The sequence below is a fragment of the Patella vulgata genome, chromosome 3, assembly GCF_932274485.2.
Source record: "Patella vulgata chromosome 3, xgPatVulg1.2, whole genome shotgun sequence".
In the NCBI taxonomy this organism is placed as follows: domain Eukaryota; kingdom Metazoa; phylum Mollusca; class Gastropoda; family Patellidae; genus Patella; species Patella vulgata.
Window position 1 is genome coordinate 69,033,989 of NC_065881.2, and position 23,320 is coordinate 69,057,308.

At 35.5% G+C, this 23,320-nt stretch overlaps 1 protein-coding gene across 2 annotated transcripts; it reads left to right on the forward strand.

The window, feature by feature from the left end:
• The first annotated feature begins 1,111 nt into the window (after positions 1-1,111).
• LOC126816383 (probable ATP-dependent RNA helicase DDX41) lies at positions 1,112-23,110 on the forward strand. Of its 2 annotated transcripts, XM_050542847.2 has the most exons (15): positions 1,112-1,307; positions 2,991-3,068; positions 5,021-5,195; positions 8,325-8,399; positions 9,170-9,230; positions 11,065-11,274; positions 11,606-11,759; positions 12,751-12,887; positions 14,455-14,617; positions 15,418-15,621; positions 16,860-16,956; positions 17,622-17,771; positions 18,834-18,905; positions 19,082-19,192; positions 21,421-23,110. In XM_050542847.2, exons 1-15 carry the CDS (start codon positions 1,269-1,271, stop codon positions 21,555-21,557), a joined length of 1,863 nt encoding a protein of 620 aa, XP_050398804.1. In that variant the 5' UTR covers positions 1,112-1,268; the 3' UTR covers positions 21,558-23,110. The 2 variants fall into 2 exon arrangements, with proteins under 2 accessions (XP_050398804.1, XP_050398805.1); XM_050542848.2 differs by lacking the exons at positions 1,112-1,307; positions 2,991-3,068; positions 5,021-5,195 and having other exon boundaries at positions 8,325-8,398; positions 9,168-9,230.
• Positions 23,111-23,320: the final 210 nt, after the last annotated feature.

Here is a 23,320-nt window from a genome sequence, read left to right on the forward strand (position 1 = left end):
TATTGTGCTGTAATAATACAAGCTTCACTCAAAATGATTTTAAGACGTACCGTTGGACTGGGTTAACGGGGCTTCGTTTCCCATCGTATTTTGACGGCTCTGTTGTTATATCGATTCTGTAATATTTTCTATCAAAAAGAAAATGGCAGTATCACTGATCCATTATGGTGGCCATGCAGCAGTCTTGCTCAGCTCTGCTGTTTTATGGATATGGCGCTGTTGTGTTAAAATTGGTAAAGATTGTTATGTTTGGTAGGCCTTCTATCTGTCAGTTCGAAACGGAAAAGTACAACTGCATTAAATAATTTTGATAATATCATTTCCCAGCGTGGTTTCTCTTGTCTGGCAAGATATGGTGTCTAGTCCTTCGGATAGAATATCCTGCGTAAAGGCTCTCATGCATAAACAAAACCTGACAATTGGAATTCAGTTGCTGTCCGGGATTGGGTAAATATTGTATGGCGTATGCCCGAATTCTACAGCCCGGTTGATGCAGAAAAATCGGGACGTTTAACCCCATTTCATATTCTTTCATTCACTATACTTCACGTTATATCTTGCCGCACGCCGGCAACTGATAGTTAATTACATATCTATATGTAGTATCCCGCGTTGGCCGGACTTTCCATCGTGGTTTCCACTTGTCAGTGATGCAGGACGCAGGGCCTGGCAATAAGGAACAGTGTCTAGCTTCGTTCGGATGGAAAAAAAACCCCTGACAGTTGAAATTCAATTGCTGCATGGGCAAAATTTCTCCCCTATCTATAAGCACACTGTATAAAAAGTTGAAGTTGAAGTATGGCGTAAACCCAATTCTACAGCCGCGTGGTGCCCACTTCATTCATTTTTTCATTATCCATTCCATGTACATCTTGTCTGGCAACACCGAGTATGACAGAATGTCGGGTATGATTTTGGCACTATCATGCTTCATTTCGATTAATGTAAATCCTTTTCAAACCAAACTACCCAGAACTAATGATAAAAAAACGTGTACATCATAATCTATTTTATAAGGGTTTATCTTTTTACTATTTCGTTTCGTGTTTATATCGCCGGAGTTGAAAATTTGTAATTATCATGCGACGAAGATATACGGCAATCTCTCGTAGAAACTCAAGATACGTGTACGTACGTTTTTCAAACGAAGTGATCAGAGAGACAAAATTAAATATTATGCAGATGTAATATTATTATTTATTGAATAATGTAAGCCATATTACAGATATTTACCTCTTTTTGTACTAAAAACTACAGAATTTGTAAGGATGTCGCATTCTTATGGAAGAAACAGACTTCAAAACAAGGTAAACATTGTTCTACTTTTCCTTTAGCCTAAAGTTTTAGGTACCATCCGTATAGTCTAGCTACAAATGTCGTACTCGTAGAGCTAATCTTTGTTTAACGCTACAATTGATCCAGTCTAAGACTCCTTGCACACGTACAAATAGGTTCAAACGCACAATTGTCAACACATATAGCATTACAGTTTATATTGAAATAAGTAATTCTATCACAAATAGTGAAGACTTAGTCCAGCTCTGAACGTAGGTCTCTTTACAGTCGACACTACGTCCAGGGAAGCTAGCATTGAATCAATGTCGAACGTAAACGACCGCCCCAGTCAATTTTACTGGGCAACTTTTTACCGCTAAACGGTCGCGTGGCAGTCCCAGTGAATACCTGAACAATGTAAAGGAACATCTTAGTGAGAAAATAAGACCTCGCTTACCTCGCTAGATCCAGTATGAGTGACACAACAGGCTGTTAAAAAATACGTCTCCACCTATCAAGTTGCCTTTTCGCTGCCATGACACTCTAAATAAAGGTCAACGTCCATATTTAGGAATGTCGGCCAAAAACACGACGAAACGAAATTTTGATAAAAATTAGAATCTTTGAAAAAAATTAGAATCTTCAGTCATTTATTGGTGTTGTAATATGTTCCTTTACATTGTTCAGGTATTCACAGGGACTGCCACGCGACCGTTTAGCGGTAAAAAGTTGCCCAGTAAAATTGACTGGGGCGGTGGTTTACGTTCGACATTGATTCAATGCTAGCTTCCCTGGACGTAGTGTCGACTGTAAAGAGACCTACGTTCAGAGCTGGACTAGTGAAGACTGGACCACTAAAATAGTGATCAAACAGTTTTTCTTTGTGGTAAAGTGATAGATTTCTTATGTAAACCACCATGACACCAGCCAGGTGAAATCGCGCCAAATTTCACGCGATATATTTCTTATGTAAACCACCATGACACCAGCCAGGTGAAATCGCGCCAAATTTCACGACACGTTAGCCCTGCTCATTGTTTCCAATATAAGACTGTGTCACTACTCTCGGGAATTACTATCAGAGAATATAGGATCATAACAAATGTTATAGATTTGCCAAATCCAGTTGGCAAGACACCCTTTGTACATCCTACTTCTGAACATGTTCCTGAAGCAACGATCGCGAGTTTTACAACATCTAACCGTTGCTTCAGTACTGGGCAATTCCCGAAATTTTGCGCTCGTTGTGTTTACACGTGATCAATTAGCATTGTCCAATCAGGGGTCGTCGAACATAACACATTGTAAACAAATATGGCGGCCTCCATAGAAACTCTTTGTTGATCAGGTATGATTTCCAGCAACCTTGACATTAATCGAACCTTGAACTTTGCAACTCGATTGTCACATGTAGACATTTTAGCTATAAGCGCGAGACTTGATAATCGTAACGATATTTTTAACGAAGGAATCTGATAGGATCACAAGCTGGGCTTATACCCAGTCAAAAATAGTGCCAAAATATGCGGGGTATTACGTGAAGGGCTTGATAAGATGTACGTAGTTAAGGCGAGATTAAGCCTTCTATTGAAGATGACTTCTGAACAACATGTTACATAGTCAATAATCAACTTTTGTTGATGTTTGAGCAAGAAATTAATACCCATTTTGTAATTTTGTATATGTTTTCCAGATTGTATTATTTCTCCTTTCAGAGACAGAATGAAAGTGATTCCTCTGATGACGAAAACTATGTCCCATATGTTCCAATAAAACAAAGGAAAAAACAACAGGTAATAGCTTTCATGTGTTTGCATGTGGTTCACCACTACTTTATAACCTGCAGGTTTTGGGAGCCACAGTGACTCAGTAAGTTGGACTTTGGCTCGCTCACCTGGAAGTCCCATGTTCAATCCCTGTGTTGGCCGAGAAAGTTCATATGGGATTTTCTGGCGTGGTTCCTCTTTGTCAGTGATGTAGGACAGATGACCTGGCAAGGGACAATGTATAGTCATTTGGATGGAACAAAAAAACGAGGTACTGTGTACCCATTGGCGTGCACGTAAAAGAACCATTGACAGTTAATGGAATTCGAAATAAGAGTAGGCTGTATTGCTGCTGTCCAGTCAAAATTTCCCTCGCTCATAGCAAACAGCATGGTGTATGCTGGTCTTCATGAGCCCAATAGGAGCAGAACAGTAGGACGTTAAACCCCATTTCATTTCATTTTTTGTGTCTCATCTTTTCTCACTTCAGACACTTGTGTTTGAGGCACTTACATTTAAATTTAGAGCTTGGCTCACTGAAGAGAAGAGTCCATTCCATTCCCAACCAGTGCCATACTTTATTACACTAATATTTCTGTCAGTGTTTTAAAAATGTAAGTAAATCGATGATTTTCAATCAAGTGCTTTAGTTTTGTAAAAACTCTAGTTGGTACCATTATTAAAAACATAGACTGGAAGTCAAAACTTATATGGATATACATTAAAATGGATATGATCACTGTGTTACAATGACTTTACCAATAGGGTTTAATAACTGGGTGATACAAAAAGGTGACGTCTTCAAAAATTAGAAGTGAAAAAAGAAATAAACTGGAGTTTCAGTAGAAATTTCATATTTCAGAGCATTAACCAGCCATTTAGCTCAACTTCTTGTGACATGTTTTAAATTATTATCTTTCAAGAAATTAGTCTGTTGTAATTTTTAAAGTTAGCAATAAATAACTGAAGATCATAATTTTTCTCCCTTTTCTAACTAAATTTCCTTTTGTCTTCATCTTGTCAATGTTCCTAAGTTAACGTGATGTTTTCTGCAATGGCACAACCTAAGCTATTTGACAGAAAGATGCCTGTTTTTACCAGGTCTTGTTTTCTCGGTGAAATGTCCTTTTAAATCGTACAGGCGTTCACAGGGGATGACATGCAAACATTTAGCCGTAAAAATGGTTCCCGGTAAAATTTACAGGGACGTTTAAATGAAATGAAATGGGGTTTAACGTCCCACTGTTCTGCTCCGACTAGGCTAATGAAGACAGGCGTACGCTATTATGGGGGTGCAGTGAGGGAAATTTTTGCCCAGACAGCAGCACTATTGTCTGCTCTTATATCGAATTCCAACTGTCAACTGTTCTGTTCGTGCACGCGAATGTGTACACGTCTTTTTGTTCCATCCAAACGACTATATGCTGTCCATTGCCAGGCCCCCTGTTCTGCACCACTGACAAATGAGAATCATGCCGCAAAATCCTGATGAACTTTCTCGGCCAACACAGGGATCGAAACATGGGACAGCCAGGTTAGCAAGCCAACATCTTACTCGCTTGGTCATTAGAATTGTCCCTGAACATATACAGACCGAGTGTAAAATAACATCTGTTCATGAGCTGAACTGCTTCGGTTCTAGTCTCAAAAAGTTACATGGAATACAACTGGTAAGAATCTGGTTATTGTTCTTTTGTAAATATATAAGAGAGAGGGAGAAAGAGAAATGGGGTTTAACGTTCACTCGACACAAACTAGGTCATTTCGGGACTAACACATGGTTCAATTTGGACAGGCGACCCTACTAATTGTCACGTACAACTGGGGAATCGAAACCACGCCAGCTGACCCAATCACAGCCTTATGATACAGTGCACATGTGCTAACATTCGGCCATCCAACCCCCCAAAATATATAAGAAAAGTACACCGTAAATAAACAATTTTTTAACTGTGTGTTTTTGTTTTGTAATTTAACAGATACAGAAGATAGAAAAGAAACTTGGTAGAACAGCACTGATTAAAACTGAGGAAGAGAAAAAGGAAAGTACAAACGATGAAGAAGAAAATGAAGAAGATCCACAAGTTTCTGTTGGACCTAATGCCCATATAAGTCTTTTAGATCAACATAGTGAATTGAAAAAAAAGGCGGAAGGTACTGATAACTTTTGATTTTTTAAGATTTTGGCATTTAAATGCACATTACAAAATTAACACAGTTATATGGGACAAGTGTACATTGTTTCATACAGATAGTGGTTCGTAGCAGGATTGATTTCTGGGGCAAAAAAAACCCCAAGATGGCAGTTCTCGCTATAATAGTTAAAAACTAGGTAGTGTAAAGGTAATTTGCTGAAAATTTCAGTCAAATTGATCCACTATGAGCCGAGAAAGAAGCGGGTGAAATTTTTGCATAGTCTCGGTCATCATTACTAAAATCATTAATATAAACAGCATAGTCTCGATTATCCACATTTATTGATTTAATTATCAATAGCCGTTAGCGGCATATAGGAATCTAATCCAGCCAACATCGAAGGCTAGCCTTGACATCGAGAGTTTATTATGGTCTGGATAAGTTAATTAATGTTTAATTGATAATTTAGATAACATTTCAGGCCTAAAGAAAGACTTGTAATAAGCAGATTTTGCTCTTGCATAATGCATGTTTAATGCAGTCCAGGTTAAAGGTATTTGAATCCAGAATTTAATATAGTTGTTCCAGTTAGGTTAGATTAGATAAAGGGCTGACAGTTCTCGCTATAATAGTTAAAAAAAATAGATAATGAAAACAGAATATGCTAAAAATTTCAATCAAATTGCGTCACTCTGAAGTCTGAACTGAGATATTAGCGATTCAATTTTAGGCTAGCCTCAATCGTCATTATTACTGTTGGTACGATAATAAACAAAGTATTGAGTGTAAATCCATTTTGATTTAAAATGATTCCAATGTTATCCAACAGTGTTACATATCATTTATGTCTCAGTCAGGTTCACTTGTGAAAAGCCCAATTATTTGTATTGTAACACTTCTACTCGCATATCAGCCTTCTAAATGATGTGATTAGCTTTTTATACGTCCAGATGTCCGTCCACAATTTGTTTGTGGACACTCTACAGGTCACAATTCTTATCCGATTTTGACGAAACTTGAAATATAGGTTTATCTCCAAAAGATCTCGGTTCCTTTTGATATTGGCATGTATTGGATCGAAACTTCATGGATTATGGACCCTGTTTGTACGAAAAATCACGTTTTTAGCTTGTGGACACTATAGAGGTCACAATTTTTATCCGATTTTGTTGAAACTTGAAATCTAAGTTGATAATCCAAAGATCTCAGTTCCTTTCGATATTTGCGCATATCGGACCGTAACTTCCTGAATTATGGTCCCTGAGTGTACCAAAAATTGCGTTTTTAGCTTGTGGACCCTATAGAGGTCATAATTTTTATCCGATTTAAAAAAACGTTTTATTATATCACCGTTACAACCTAAGGACGGCTGAGTTTGAATTTCGTGAAAATCGGCCCAAAATTGACAGACCAAATGGCCGCCGTTTGTTCTCAAGTAGCGTAAAAATATGGTATATCAAGGTTGTGGACACTATAGAGGTCACAATTTTTATCCGATTTTGTTGAAACTTGAAATGTAAGTTTATAACCCAAAGATCTCGGTTCCTTTTGATATCCGTGCATGTCGGGCCGTAACTTCCTGAATTATGGCCCCTGATTGTACGAAAAATCAGGTTTTTTGCTTGTGGACCCTATAGAGGTCATAATTTTAATCCAATTTAAAAAACGTATTATTTTATCACTGTTACATCCTAAGGATGGCTGAGTTCGAATTGCGTGAAAATCGGCCCAAAATTGACAGACAAAATGGCCGCCGTTCGTTCTCAAATAGCGTAAAAATATGGTATATCAAGGTTGTGAACCCTATAGAGGTCACAATTTTTATCCGATTTTGTTGAAACTTGAAATGTAAGTTTATAACCCAAAGATCTCGGTTCCTTTCGATATTTGCGCATATCGAATTGTAATTTTCTGAATTATGGCCCTTGATTGTAGGAAAAATCACTTCCTTTTTAGCTTGTTTTCTATCCATCTCTCGAAAATGTGGGCGTATCCTGCCTGGCAGTCGCTGTTTTTTTCTTTTCGGCGAGAGTGTACGGCATGGACTATTTCTGAATAGGATAATAGATGCCATTTCTTTTGGTAGGGTTTATTAAATTCAACAATAGAGGGATCATAATCTGTTATATAATATCATTGAAAACTCTAGTGTTATTACTTCAGATATTTTTCGCAAACCAGCGGAGGAAATACATGACAGATCGTCATATCATATTCCTTATCCCACAATTAGTAACAGGAAACCTGTAGCAATAGAGTTGATCGGTTCCTGAGGTTAGAAACCAGCCCATTTTTCTGCACCAATATACGCGATATATATGGCAAGGTAGTAAAGATAATTAGGTATATCTATTAAGGGAGTCATTATCATAAAACCTGATAGCACAATTGCCAAACAGCAGTTGAATACTAAGCCTGATTATAGACTAAGAATACATGTTTGGACAAGTTCTAAATTATACTATCTAATACTAGAAAAACTTAGTGCATATTACACAATCATTTTAATAACCCAGTCTGGTTATCCAAATAATTCCCTCTTGTTTATATTAGTTTAAATGACACAGTCAAATGAGTTGGGAACCTTAGAGTCTATGCAAATAATCATTTTATAACGGCAATTCTTTAGCCGTCTTCTCTTTGTTCACTAATAACGGAAGCAGTTGCTCCGATGATACAGCACTGCACCGGTCCATCCGAGACCCATTTTGTGCTCCGGTCCCCGATGACTACATAAAGGGAACATCCACACAATCTCACTTAAGCCTGATGAGTTTGAACTGAACGAAACTAGTCGCTTCATGAGAAAAATCTGGGACAGCTACTCGCCACTCATAGATTTCTAATTTTATTCATTTTTACATTAAATCATCATTACATTAAGTATATTTAGTTCCACTAAATATCGCAGGCTAACGATGGGATCAAGAGTTGATTATGATCTTGATAAGTTAATTAATGTCTAATTAATAATTTATATAACATTTAAGGCTCAAAGAAAGACCTACAATAGGCCTATTTAGCTCTTACATAATGCATGTTTAATAAACTGATTTATTTAATTTTTGGCTGTTTTTATGTTCCCCCTGCTGTGTTATATATTGCTACACTATAGTAACGTAAGTAAAAATCACTTTCTTTTTACAGCTAGGAAAGAAACAGCCAGAGAAAAACTATTAAAGGAAGAAGAAAAGATTTTAGAAAGTGTGGCTGAGAAAAAAGGTATAATATAGTACACTGTATTTGGTTCACAAGTGGTTTCACCTTGTGAGACTAACAAACACAGTTTCAATTGAATATTGATTATTTTGGATTATTTTATCTGCTTAGTCAGTGATAGATTTAAACAGAAAGGAGACTGATATATAAATATTTTACATTAAATCTTTATCATTGCGATAACAGTGGTGTATTCTATAGTTTATAAATATCAAGTGAAACCTGCAGTGGGTCATTGACAGAGGTTTCAATCAGAGTTCTTGATCCATTTTGAAATGAACCAGACAAATTTGGGTCACTAGACGTCGTTGTCATTGTCAACTTCAGGTAATAGCTTAAATAAGCTTCTTTGCAAACTGTTGTGGCAAATTCTCACTAAAATAGGACTGTTAAGGATAATCTGACAAGTTGATTAATTTATTAATCAACAAGTAATAATAGTTTCTTTTGTAATTGAGCTGATTTATGATAAGATAGTTGTCAATTACTTTCTTTTATCAATAGGCTTATTCAAACATCAAAGAGAAAATCTGACTGTTATCAGCCAATTAGGACCACTGGTTTTATTTCAAAAGAATCTTTCTAGTAACTGAGAGTTAAAAAAAAACAATGTAACACATTTCAGTCAATTTTGCCAGAACATAAGGGATGTGCAGTGTAGTCATTATAAAGTGATTAAGGAACTGTTATCAATCATGAAATTATTTGTAAATATAATTCTTTTATTCAGTATAAATACATAATATTTCTATAGTACATAAATTGTTTTGTAGCTTTAATGGGTGTGGCTGAATTAGCTAAAGGTATACAGTATGAAGATCCAATTAAAACTGGGTATGTTATTGTACTACATAATTATAAAAACTTACTGCCATTTGTAATAAGACAGGTATCAGGACAAGGCCAGCATTATTCTCAACAATATAATATACCCTTGGCCTAAAGTTTCTGAATTTTACCAAGTCTTTTTGATGGCAAAATGAATGGTTGATAGTCAGTCAATTTTGAAAATAAATAGGGTAGACATGTAAATAACTATCCTAATTGGATTTATTTTGAATCCCAGTAACTGTCCGGTTGGAAATATTACATCCTAATTTGTTTAGATTGTGTGTCCTATGTAAAATGTGTAAAAAATGAATTAGATAGTAATTGCTTTAGAATGAAAGATAAGGTAATAACTTGTACCATGACTATAAATAATTTTTATATGCCCACATGGAAATGTGGTCGTATATTGCCGGCGCCCCCGTCCGTCCTTCTGTCGGTCCGTCCGTCGTCCACAATTTCTTGTAAACACTCTACAGAATACATTTATCATCTGATTGTTTTGAAATTGATATATGTTGTTTGCATTAGTGAGATGAAGAAGCCTATTTAATTTCACGAACTTCCGTTAATTTCTTCTGGAGTTATGGCCCTTGTTTCACTTTTTTGCACCTTTTGAACGCTCTAACAACAAAAGTTATCAACCGATCTATATGAAATTTATATGCATCATTTAAATTAGTAAAAGAAAGAAGCCTATTGAATTTCTGCAATTTTCGTTAATTAAATCTAGAGTTATGGCCCTTGTTTCACTTTGTTGAATCTTGTGAACACGCTAATGACAACAGTTATCATCCGATCTGTTTGAAATTGATATGCATCATTTAAATTAGTGAAACGAAGAATTCTATTGAATTTCAGCAATTTCCGTTAATTACGCTGTGAGTTATGGCCCTTGTTTCACTTTGTTGTATCTTGTGAATGTTCTAACGACAAAAGTTATTATCCGATCTGTATGAAATTTATATGCATCATTTAAATTAGTAAAACAAAGAAGGCTATTGAATTTCAGCAATTTCCATTTATTACATGTAGAGTTATGGCCCTTGTTTCACTTTGTTGAATCTTGTGAACGCTCTAATGCCAACAGTTATCATCCGATCTGTTTGAAATTGATATGCATCATTTAAATTAGTTCAATGACGAATTCAATTGAATTTCAGCAATTTCCGTTAATTACGCTGTGAGTTATGGCCAATGTTTCACTTTGTTGTATCTTGTGAATGCTCTAACGACAAAAGTTATTATCCGATCTGTATGAAATTTATATGTGTCATTTAAATTAGTAAAATGAACAAGCCTTTTGAGTTTCAGCAATTATCCGTTAATTACATCTAGAGTTATGGCCCTTGTTTCACTTTGTTGAATCTTGTGAACGCTTGAACAACAAAAGTTATCACCTAATCTGTATGAAATTCATACATTTAAATTAGTGAAATAAAGAAGCCTATTGAATGTCAGCAATTTCCATCAATTACTTCTAGAGTTATGGCCCTTGTTTTACTTTGTTGAACCTTGTGAACGTTCGAGCGACAAAAGTTATCATCCGATCTGTATGAAATTTATATGCATTATTTGAATTAGTAAAACAAAAAAGCCTGTCGAATTTCAACAATTTCTGTAGATTACTTCCAGAGTTACGACCCTTGTTTTAGTTTTTAGAACCTTGTGAACCCTCAGACGACAAAAATTATAATTTCATCTGTATGAAATTGTCTATTAAATTCCCCTAATTACCTACAAAAGAATAAATATGTGACAACCCTTGTCGACCACTCAGACGATTTAGCTGCTGTGGGCGCATGTTTTGTTGCCTGGCAACCTATCTTATGTTTTGTAGGTGGCGGCCACCAAGGTATATTATGAATATGCCAGAAGCTAAACATGACAAATTACGTAAGAAATGGCATATTTTGGTGGAAGGAGATAATATACCACCTCCTATCAAATCATTTAGAGAGATGAAATTCCCAAAACCAGTATTGGTGGGACTGAAGAAGAAAGGTATTAGTAGACCTACTCCTATTCAAGTACAAGGCATACCAGCTGTGTAAGTTTGTTTATAGATTTATAGCTGAGTTCAATAACACAATTTGAAAACCTCTAGGATAACTTTTAATGGTAAATGGTTTCACTAGTATTGTTTATATCTCTGGTAATATGGAGAATTGCTGGGACAGATCCATCCTTTTTATAAGCCCACATTTTCATGTGGATGTATATTGTTGTTGCCCCTGTCCGTCCCCTAAGAGTGATGTTAGCAACAGTTGGCTAATTCTAACGGCATAGATAACTATCGATAGTGAAATTTTGAAAGTAAAATGTATATTATTATCATGTAGTTTAATGTATGTTATAATTGAATTATTATGTATTTTCAGTTTATCTGGTAGAGATATGATTGGTATAGCTTTTACAGGATCGGGTAAAACTTTAGTCTTTACCCTACCTATTATAATGTTTGCTCTTGAACAAGAGAAAAAACTACCATTTATGAAAGGTGAAGGTCCCTATGGTTTGATTATATGTCCATCTGTAAGTTCTTAATGATTTTTATCCTGATTTATGTATAAAAACAAGCGGCTAATCTTATTATATTTTTCGAAATATAAGCATGCCCATATTTGTTTTAAATTCCAAGCTCTTGGATTCAGTCAGTACTGGAAGATAGTGTTAACTCCATCTTTGTAAACACACCAGATGACGTGGTGGGTGACTTTATTCATTAGAATTACCAGTACTTAAAAAATATATATATTTTCTACGTAACTGATTTAAACATGGGTGATGGTTTAGATTTGCCAGATGTATATCGGGCACCCAGAAAAACGAGTACATTATTTAAAGTAAGATGATTAAACTGAGGGGAATGTGCAAACTGTTTCACAGAGAATTACGAGTCTAGTATAATATCTCTGTCAAAGATGACTGCCTTAACACGTGCCCTCACAGCACGCAGCGTCAATCATTGGCTGAATGGCGCGTGCATTGTTTACATAAGACGTTACTGCTTCGGAGAGAATGCTGCATTTTAGTCATTTTAATACCCATTTACACTAAATAGGAAATAATATTTACCTACAAATACATCAAACGCCTTTATTTATTTTTCCAATACATAAAAAAAATGTTTTAGAATTTAATTTGTCGCAGGAAAAAAGTTAATATTTCTGGCTCATTAAGTCGCATCGATGTCATCCTTATCAGTGATTGTAGCGGCCTAGCAAATATTCACTGCGGATCAGTGTGGGGAATGTGATGTGACTTTTCAGTCTGGCAAAACTCAATTTGATATTCTTTTTTAAAACTATCACTATGTTAACACTTTTTGAGCGTTAGACCTAATATAAATTGAAGGGAAGTTGTCAAACATCCATATTATGCCACATGTAAAATGTGAATGATATTGGGACAATACTGTTGTAATTAGTGCACTTCAAATAGTGTACTCATTTGAATCAACCCTTGATTCATTACAAGTTTCTTATAAATTATTGTAACATGTTTTCTTTTCTTTTTTTTAAAGAGAGAACTTGCAAAACAAACATATGAGATTATCAACTATCATATAAAAAATTTAGAGAATGATGGCTACCCTACTTTACGTACAGCTCTCTGTATTGGCGGTTTAGCTATTAAAGAACAGTTAGATGTTATCAAAAGGTAATCCTATTTTCAAATGTAATCTTTTTGTTAGCATTTTCTTGAATACTATATGATATAGTTTAGGATGGTGAATAAATTAGGGTTGTACGTAATACACTGTTTGATAATATACCTCAGGCTACACAAAATAAATGTCTTGTTTCTCGGGCAACTGACAGCTGAAACTATAGGGGGGGAGGGCGGGTTATTTTTTTTTTTACCTCATTTCTGGCTAGAGGATGGTTCAAAATAAAATTTGGCTATTGTTGAAAATTGTTGGGGCGGGAGGGCGGCCTTGTATTTTTTTTTTTTTTTAATGAGGAAGTCATTACTCGTCTACAGTTTTGCTTTCAGTTATATATTATACATACTTAGAACATAAACCCAAAAATCAAGTCTACTCAAACACTGAACACTGACTGAAAGGAAATAATTTTCCATATTTAATTCACGTAATGTAGCTTACTAATGTAATGGTGACAACCATAATTAAAATTGGTTTAAAATAAAATTCCGTACGACTATTAATAGACGTCCATAATAACGACAATGTTTTAAAGAGTAAGCCTCTGTCAGCATGTGTATCAAAAATAATCATCACGGTAAACGACACTTAGATCTAAATCTAGTATCGCTGGTTTATAATGATTGACCTAATTCCAACCAATGCATGTCACGTGTCATCGGGATTCGGGAAATGACTGTTTCTCAGGATATTCAGTGTTCTATCTGGGGTTTATATCAAATGACTATTTAAATTTAACTAACAACTGGTCAGTAAAACCATCAAATGTGTAATCCAATTATTATTTTCCGGATTATCAAAACTACCGTTAAATGTGCTAATGACCCAGATTCTGACTAAGCTATGGTGACTATCATCGTATCGTATTCGTACTCGTAGCCACAAGTTATAATAATTAACCTGTTCTACGATTCATTGTTTTATAAGTAGGATTTTTTCAAACATGGACCGACTGAAGCCGGCAATAATGAGCCGATTAAGATCGAATGATTGAAATACATTGCATTGTTGTCAATGACTTTCGGTGTTTAACACGAATCAAATTCTAGTTCACAAGGGGAAGTAATTAAAATCACGTGATACAAAAATGGAGGTTCTTTCGATATCAATAAAAAAGACCCGTAAATGAACGTTTGCATCTAAATCAGTTTAATACGTTTGAATGGGTTTGAATGGATATTCACGTATGGGGCATGTAGATACATGCGGCATATTCTTTTTATGACTTGCTTATCGATGTTCGGGCGGGCGTTACATATTTTTTATTTTTCATCAAGACTAATAAATAGGCCGCACGCGCAACCAATTTTGCGTGCGGGCTGTGCCCCAGAAACAACTTATTTTATTTGTGTTGCCTTAGGGTGGTAAAAGTTATAATGATTTATTTATTTATAATGTTAGATGAATGTATCTTTTAGGATTGTACCTATTATAATGTTTTGTATATTTTGAAGGAATATATAGTGTACAGCTTGATATATACTTAGGGTTATACAATTGATAATTATTGCTATATTTTAGGAGAGTACTTATTATATTATAATGTTTGATATATTTTAGAGGTGTACATATTATGGTAGCTACACCAGGTAGATTAATGGATATGTTAGATAAAAAGATGATAAATCTGGATGTATGTAGATATCTGAGTATTGATGAAGCTGACAGAATGATTGATATGGGATTTGAAGAAGATGTGAGAACTATCTTTTCCTATTTTAAGGTACATAACGAAACCTCATAACATATTTCTGTCTTAAAGGAGCTAAATCTCTATTCTTTGGGTTTTCTCCCACTGCTAAAGACCCCTACGTGCAAGCGAATTATTGAAATAAAATTGAACCATATGTTAGTCCTGAAATGACCTAGTTTTTGTCGAGTGGAGTTAAACCCCATCTCTCTCATTCGCATCGACTTGTGGGATATGTTTAGCCTCATTCATTAAGATATATCATTACAAATGGGGCTCGAAAGCATTCTGGCACACAATTTGTGTGCCAATTTTAAACTTTCCATTTTATCTTAAATATTGGATATCAGAAGCCCATCTTTTCATGATAGGAGAACACTTTTGTTGTTTTGTACAATACTGACTATGATCCAACCAGTTAGGTAAAATGCTGTGTAAGCTATATGATCTAATATACTGTTGTAGGTAAAGAATATTGATCAGAAGCATAACAGTTAATTATCATTCCTTTTATTTCATTATTTAAAGATGCCTTTCCACGATATATTTGATGATATATTTTGACTAAAAACATATTCAAAATATTAATCTATTAATAATTTGCTTTAAATCCATCTCAAAACATTTTAATCCGAAGAAAACAGAACTACCCTAAGATGTAAAGTCTAAGTTAAGCATCCTTGTTTTTCATGTGACTGGATTGAAGGGAAGAGTCCATTTTCAGCTTGAACAATTTGTCACACTTTTATTGGAAATAACTACCCTATAAATACTTTTGTGGAAATATCTTAAAGCTGTCATTGAATGAATTAACTTTTCATTTCTATTTGCAGGGTCAGAGACAAACATTACTATTTTCCGCCACTATGCCAAAAAAGATCCAGAATTTTGCTCGTAGTGCTCTAGTAAAACCTGTAACAGTAAATGTAGGTAGGGCGGGAGCAGCTAATCTAGATGTAATACAGGAAGTAGAAAACGTTAAACAAGAAGCTAAAGTTGTTTATTTATTAGAATGTCTACAAAAAACAGCTCCACCTGTAAGTTATCATATGTTATCAGTGTTTGTTCCTTTTATTTGTCTATAATGTAAAAATAATTATTTTTGAAACTACCCGAATTTTAGACGTCTTGTTACAGGTGGTGGTATATCTTTATTGTGGAGCCAATCTGTTTAAAACACAGATCCTATTTCGTTTCTTTTCTAAAAGTTCAAAATATCGTTGTTAGTTGTTAGCTATGGTGAGTGGAACTGTGGGTTGGCATTCTCAGCGATAGAAAAGAAATCAAAGCAAAAGTTGTATTTCCGAAAACCTGCTGAAAGAGTGAGAGAGAGAGAAATGGGGTTTAACGTCCACTCGACACAAACCAGGTCATTTCGGGACCAACACATGGTTCAATTTTATTTCAATAATTCGCTTGCGCGTAGGGGTCTTTAGCTGTGGGAGGAAACCGGAGGACCCGGAGAAAATCCACGAGGTTGGACAGGTGACCCTACTCCTTGTCATGTACAATCGGGGAATCGAAACCCCGCCAGTTGACTCAATGACAGACCGTATGATAGAGCGCGCGCGGTGCTAACCATTCGGCCATCCAACCCCCCGAAAACCTACTGAAAACACTGACGCTGATTGGTTAACCAAAAGACTGATTCATAGGATCAAAAACTGCTTGACACAACATCCCACTACAACCAGTGGAGGTCATCAAAAGTATAAAAACTAAATGTAATATAGATCTGGATGTTAATCTGATTGTTTGTGGGCCTTTTATTTGGCAGATTAGCATGACTATCACACTTTATATTTACATATGAATAGATTGAGTGTTTCATGATAAATAACAATATTAATGAATTTAGAATGTGAATATAGGATTAAAATAACCTCCTTCTTTAGGGTGGGTGAAAAATAAAATTGTCAATTTCATTGGATTTTGTATATTGGAGAGGAAATCTGCTTTCTGTCTTAATCTTACTTCCAAATGAAAATAAATGTTGAGATATAAGCAGTTGTTTGTTGACACAGGAGCCAAAAGTGAAATTAAATTTGGTATATACTGATTTCCCTTTAATCTTTCGAAACTAAATTTTAATTTTCTAGATAACTAGCCCGATACTCGACTTCACCCGGGGCCCAAGATCTGCTTACTCACCCCTTTGTTGCTAGCTTACATCATCCATTACTTTTATTAAGAAATTTACTAACAAACTTGAAACTGTCCTCACTTGAACATCCAGTTAGTATTTGTATATTTTGTTAAATGTGTTTATTTCTAGGTATTGATATTTGCTGAGAAGAAACAAGATGTAGATGCTATTCATGAATATTTATTATTAAAAGGTGTAGAAGCTGTGGCTATACATGGTGGAAAAGGTATGTCATTCAAGTCAATCTATAATTACAAATACAAACATCATGTAGATAGGGGGGTGGATAGCGTGCTGTATCATAAGGCCTGTCATTGAGCCAACTGGCGTGGTTTCGAATCCTCGGTTGTACGTAACAAGGAGTAGGGTTGCCTGTCCAGCCTCTTGGGTTTTCCCCGGGTCCTCTGGTTTCCTTCAACTGCTAAAGACCTCTACGCGCAAGCGAATTATTGAAATAAAATTAAACCATTATGTTAGTCCCGAAATGACCTAGTTTGTGTCGAGTGGAGGTTAAACCCTATTTCTCTCTCTCTCATATAGATATTTTATGCTCAATATCTGACAAACTTAAATTTGAGAAAAAATTTATTTATCTGTCCTATGTATGTATGGTTGTCTTGTAATCTATGTTTCGTTGATGTGTAGATTTGGAATTATTTCCACTTTATGATATTACCTCCTAAATATTGTTGTAGTTGAACTCATTTCTGATTAAATTACAAGAAAGTGGCCTTCTCTAATGAAAGAGAGAGAAAAATGGGGTTTAACTTACACTCAACACAAATTAGGTCATTTCAGGACTAACAGATGGTTCAATTTAAATTTGATTTGGTATATGGGTCTTTTGTATTGGGAGGCATTCTAATGAAATATTTTTTGTTATTTAAATAGATCAAGAAGAAAGAAGTCGATCAGTAGATCAGTTTAGAAAAGGAGAAAAGGATGTTTTAGTAGCTACTGATGTAGCATCTAAAGGTCTTGATTTTCCTAATATACAACATGTTATAAACTATGATATGCCAGAAGACATAGAAAATTATGGTAAATACTTCATGTATATTTTATTATACTTCATTATTTAATGCCCTGTTCATCTTTCTGTTGGTCTGTCCACACTGTAAATATACTTTTTTGTCCAATGTTGAGGGTAGTTACTAGTTGGTATATGGTTTTTTTTTTATCTGTGAGAGTCTTTAATTATTTTCCACCATTAATTGTAGGCCTGTAACAATATACCAGTACTGGTAATCAATACATTTCATTTAAACATTTTATATTGATTTTTGAAAGATAATGTATTGCAACATTTTATTTTAATGAATGATATTTTTTCTCAAAACCTTTCATGCTTTTATTGTCAAAATGTATGTAATTTTTTAGAGCAATTGATTGATTGTTGTTGATTAATAGATCCATTAGAACTATCAAAACAATAATTTATTAACTTCATTTACAGCATTAAATAAAATAAAGCCCAGTTGTTAATTCACAGGTCCTTTGTTCATTTTTGAATATTATTTATTCATATATTTCAATGTATTAAGATGCTGTATTATGTGTAGAAATAGTGCAACACACAGCCTTAATGACTAATCAACGTACATTTGAATAACTTTCAAACACATTTCTATAGTTTTTGTACGCCCTATTGATTTTCAACGATTTCCGATAATTACTTCCAGGACACTTTAGAGGCTCAAGTTGATATCCAATTGACTATATACAGTGTTTAAGGTCATGAGACGAAGAAGTCTATCAATTTTCAACGATTTCCGATGATTATGGAAATTGATATTAAATGTTTTGTATGCTAAATGTTAGAATAGGGCAAACTAGAAACCAAATGGGTTGTTACTTGTAATCATATTTTAGTGTGTTGTATTTGTAAGTGTTTTCATTCCCGACAAAAGAAATAATATGCGAAACCCTTGTTGACTCACCGGACGTATGTTTCATTGCCTGGCAACCTATCTTTTTATTATCTGATTATATATATATATATCCACAACATCTCAGATGAACTTTAATTAAATTGAATCAGGAAACAGGATCATTTTTTCTAATTCTTTTGACTGAACTCATTTTGTATTTTGTATATTACAGTTCATCGTATAGGTCGTACTGGACGATGTGGTAAAACAGGGTTAGCTACCACTTATATCAATAAAAATGTTGGTTAGTAGACTAGTTTATTTCTCTTTTAATAATTGTCACAATTAGGGTGATAGTAGATAGTTGTTTCCAAGGAAACGTGCTGAAAAAGGACCAGCATGGAAAGGGGGCTATTGAAAAGAAATAGCCTCTATTTGCCTGATTTGCTTAAAATTTATATCAATTTTATTTTTTTACAGATGAGTCTGTCTTATTAGATTTGAAACATCTTTTAAAGGAAGCTAAACAGAAGGTGCCACCATTTTTGGCATCATATATATCAGAAAGTGAAAAATACCTGGATTTGGGAGGTAAGGCATTTAATCTTTATCTTTAATTTTCCTTTTGAAATACAAGTTATAGAAAAATAATGATAAAACTTCTTATCTATAATGTAAGGTGCATCAGGGCAGACATATTAACTCTTGTATACTATTCAAAAAAAGTAGGGGATATTTGATTTTGGGGGCATAATACTAAAATATGCAAATGACTACGAAAAAAGTCACTATAGAACCTAACAGAAGAAACATTTCCAGTTACATGTGACGCCCAAACGCACCAATAGCTACCGCATGGAATGCAGGTGATGCTTGGGATCATCATGGGGGTCCAACCCAAGATTTGCACGACTCTGACTTTGAATGTTACAGTCATTGTGGCATTGAATTCCAGGGTGGAAACATCAGTTTAATTGTTTTAGTGACCAGAAAACAAATTTTGATATGCGTCGGCTTACCCAAAATGAAAGGTTACGTGCCCTTGGCATGCTACAGATCGGCACAACACAGGCGGTTGTGGCGCGGACGATGAATGTTTCTCAGTCTGTCATAAGCAGGCTATGGTCCAGATACCGTGATACACAATCTGTACAGGACAGACCACGCTCAGGTCGACCAAGGGTGACAACTCAAGCCCAGGATCGATTTATCCGTACCTTGGCCTTGAGAAATCGTGTCATCACAGCAAATCAGATCAGCGCTCGTCTTCAAACAGACACTGGTGTGAGAGTGAGTGGCCAGACGATTCGGAATCGACTGCATAGGGGTCACCTTCGCGCCCGACGTCCTCGCGTGATCCCTTGTTTGAGAGATCATCACATTCAGGCAAGACGTCGTTGGTGTAGGGATCGTCAACACTGGGATAATCGACGCTGGAGCAATGTGATGTTTTCAGATGAGTCAAGGTTCACTGTTGATTTTTTGGACAGACGTAGGAGGGTGTGGCGTCGTCGAAACGAGCGTTTCCAAGACGTTAGCGTCATCAGACATGATCGATTTGGGGGTGGTTCTGTTATGGTGTGGGGAGGCATCACTGTTGCTGGAAGAACGGCTTTACATGTTGTTGCAGGGCGTGTTACAGGCCAGTACTACCGGGACAACATCTTGGCAGTCCATGTTGTGCCGTTCGCACGACGTCATGGCCGCCGTTTCATCTTCCAGGATGACAACGCAAGATGTCACAGGGCCAGGATCGTTACAGGTTACCTCCAACAACAGAACATCACCACATTACCTTGGCCAGCACTGAGTCCCGACCTCTCCCCCATCGAGCATGTCTGGGACATGCTTGGACAGAGGTTACGTCAACGTCAACAACGTCCTGCCAATGTCCAAGAACTTGCTGCTGCGTTGCAACAGGAATGGGACAATCTGGACCAAAATGACCTTAGACGTCTCATTAGGAGTATGGTCGGATCAATGCTTGTTTGGCAAACAGAGGAGGATTTACCCGTTACTGACTTGGTTGTGATGCTGTGGTAACTTTGCTGTTTGACCCCGGGTATCATTTTACCCTTATAATGGTCAGTCTGTGCCTTACTTAGTCTAACGATCATTTGGAATAAATCGATGAATGTGAACTTCATTTCATTTTGTCATTTGTTTCTTCGTCAGTTTCATTAGGTGACTTTAATAACACTTAAAAATCAAATATCCCCTACTTTTTTTGAATAGTATATATATGAAGGGATGATATTGTTGTGAAAATTAATGACATTTATAATTGTATAACATATTCACATAGATAAAGTCACTGGTCTAGATCAAGATTTTCAGACAATATGTAATTTTGATTATGTAACATTTAATTAAGAAAGCTAAATTTGGATTCAATTGGATTTTAAAAAAATAACTATCAAACAATTTTATCAAATTAGGTATTGTTTGTAGCATCTGCAGAAGATGTCCAATGTTGCAAATTTATCAGTTTATAAAATCATTTTAAATACTGAATGGAATTTAACCAATTTTGGACTAATATTCCTTTTAGAGATTCAACATTCACAGTGTTGTTGTTTGCAAAAGATTTTCAACTGATGATCCTTTTAGAGATTCAACATTCACAGTGTTGTTGTTTACAAGAGATTTTTAAAATCTCTCAAATGATGATCAACAGCTCTAGAACCTTAGAAACATATTAAATTTTACACTAGGTACAGTGTGGCTTTATCAGTAAAGTAACTTGTAACTATATGAAATGTTTCAAACAGTTTTTTGTTTCAATTTACTAACATTATGATATTTGAATCTATCTTCAGGTGAAGTTGGCTGTTCTTATTGTGGTGGTTTAGGTCATCGTATTGCAGATTGCCCAAAATTAGAGGCCATGCAGAACAAACAAGCCCAAAATATTGGCAGAAGAGATTATTTGGCCAATAGTAGTGCAGATTGGTAGAATTCACATGTGATAAAAATTATTGACATTCAAGTACTTACTTTAAATGAAATGAAATGGGGTTTAACCTCCTACTGTTCTGCTCCTATACTGGGCGAATGAAGATGGGCATAAGCCATACAGTGTGCTATGAGGGAAATTTTGCCCGGGCAGCGGCACTAACGCCTACTCTTATATCGAATTCCAACTGCCAGAGGATCTTTTACATGCATTCCAATATATACACGGGACCACGGTTTTTCGTATCATCCGAAGGACTAGACAGCTGTCCTTGTCAGGCCATCTGTTCTACACCACTGACAAGGGGAAACCACGTCAGAAAATCAAGATGCAATTCTCGGGCAATGCTTCAAGTTCGATCGAACACCCGACCTCCAGGCTAGCGAGCCAGCATCTTAACCAACATGTGTTAATGTCTAAATATACATAAACAGGAGGTCACAGGTTTGATCTAGATATTGGTAGGGTGCCCTATGCGGTCAAAATTTGCTCTATTAAAAGTTGAATGTTCACGCTCAAGTGATTACAGGGTAGACATGCAGCAGGTGCATAATCCAGAGTATGTACTGTTAGACTATAAATAGGCATCGCATGTGAAATTTTCTACACATCTATCAACTATTAAAGCTGTAAAAATTCTATTGTTAACGATTCAGAAAAACAGTAATATTTGGATTTTTGGTTATTACTGCAGCTTTAGAAAATTGAGTTCATTTTGTTATTAGTTTGCTTTATTATTAACTGTATGTCAGGAGCGGTATCTTTTGGTTTAGTACAAATAATACACAACAATAGACAACAAGTAGTAATTTACTTTTATAAGTTTCTGAAAACAATTGTTGAGTTGCCTAACTTGCAAGTTACTAAATTAGATTTCTTGATCAAGCTTTCTGTAATGTTTCATAGACATCGTCTGGTATATGCAATGAATTCTCCTCCGTCTTTGCACTCGTTCCTAGGTGCCGCGTCAGCCAAGTCACAGGACACAAACTGGACTTCTTTTAATAGATTTTTATAGCAGGGGTATTCCCTCATGAATACAATAGAAGGAGAGAGAGAAATGGGGTTTAACCTCCACTCGACACAAACTAGGTAATTTCGGGACCAACATATGGTTAAATTTTATTTCAATAATTTGGTTGCGCGTAGGGGTCTTTAGCAGTGGGAGAAAACCCACGAGGTTGGACAGACGATCCTACTCCTTGTCACGTACAACCAGGGAATCAAAACCACGACAGTTGACTCAATGAATGATACAGTGTGTATGCGCTAACCATTCGTCTATCTAATTCCCCGAAGTTGAAGGATTTGAAGCAAAATTTTGATGGATTAATTAGTTTGAATATGTTTTTAGTCCAAATATATTATCAAATCATCCATTTTGTATGCGGGGAAGGTATCTTTAAAATGTAAAGTAATATTATTAACCCTGAAAACAGGTTTTGTATGTTTGTATTGTCCTTTTCTCATTTAAATGTACCATTGAATTGTATACAGTAGTTTATTTCATCAATGTCTTCTATGTATAAATACAATAAAAGTGTAAATGATTAGTTCTATTGAAATTGGTTATAATCTTTGAATATAAGGGACACAAATGAAGATGTTTTTGAAGACTAAAGGGAGGTAACTTCATATTGTTAGGAATGTAGTGCAAGTTAGAGACAACTTTTCCCTTAATTTTTTTCTCCCCTTTTCCTGCATTTTTTGGTCTAGAATTGGAGAAAATGGATATAAAATAGCAGTTTTGTGTAATACTGATT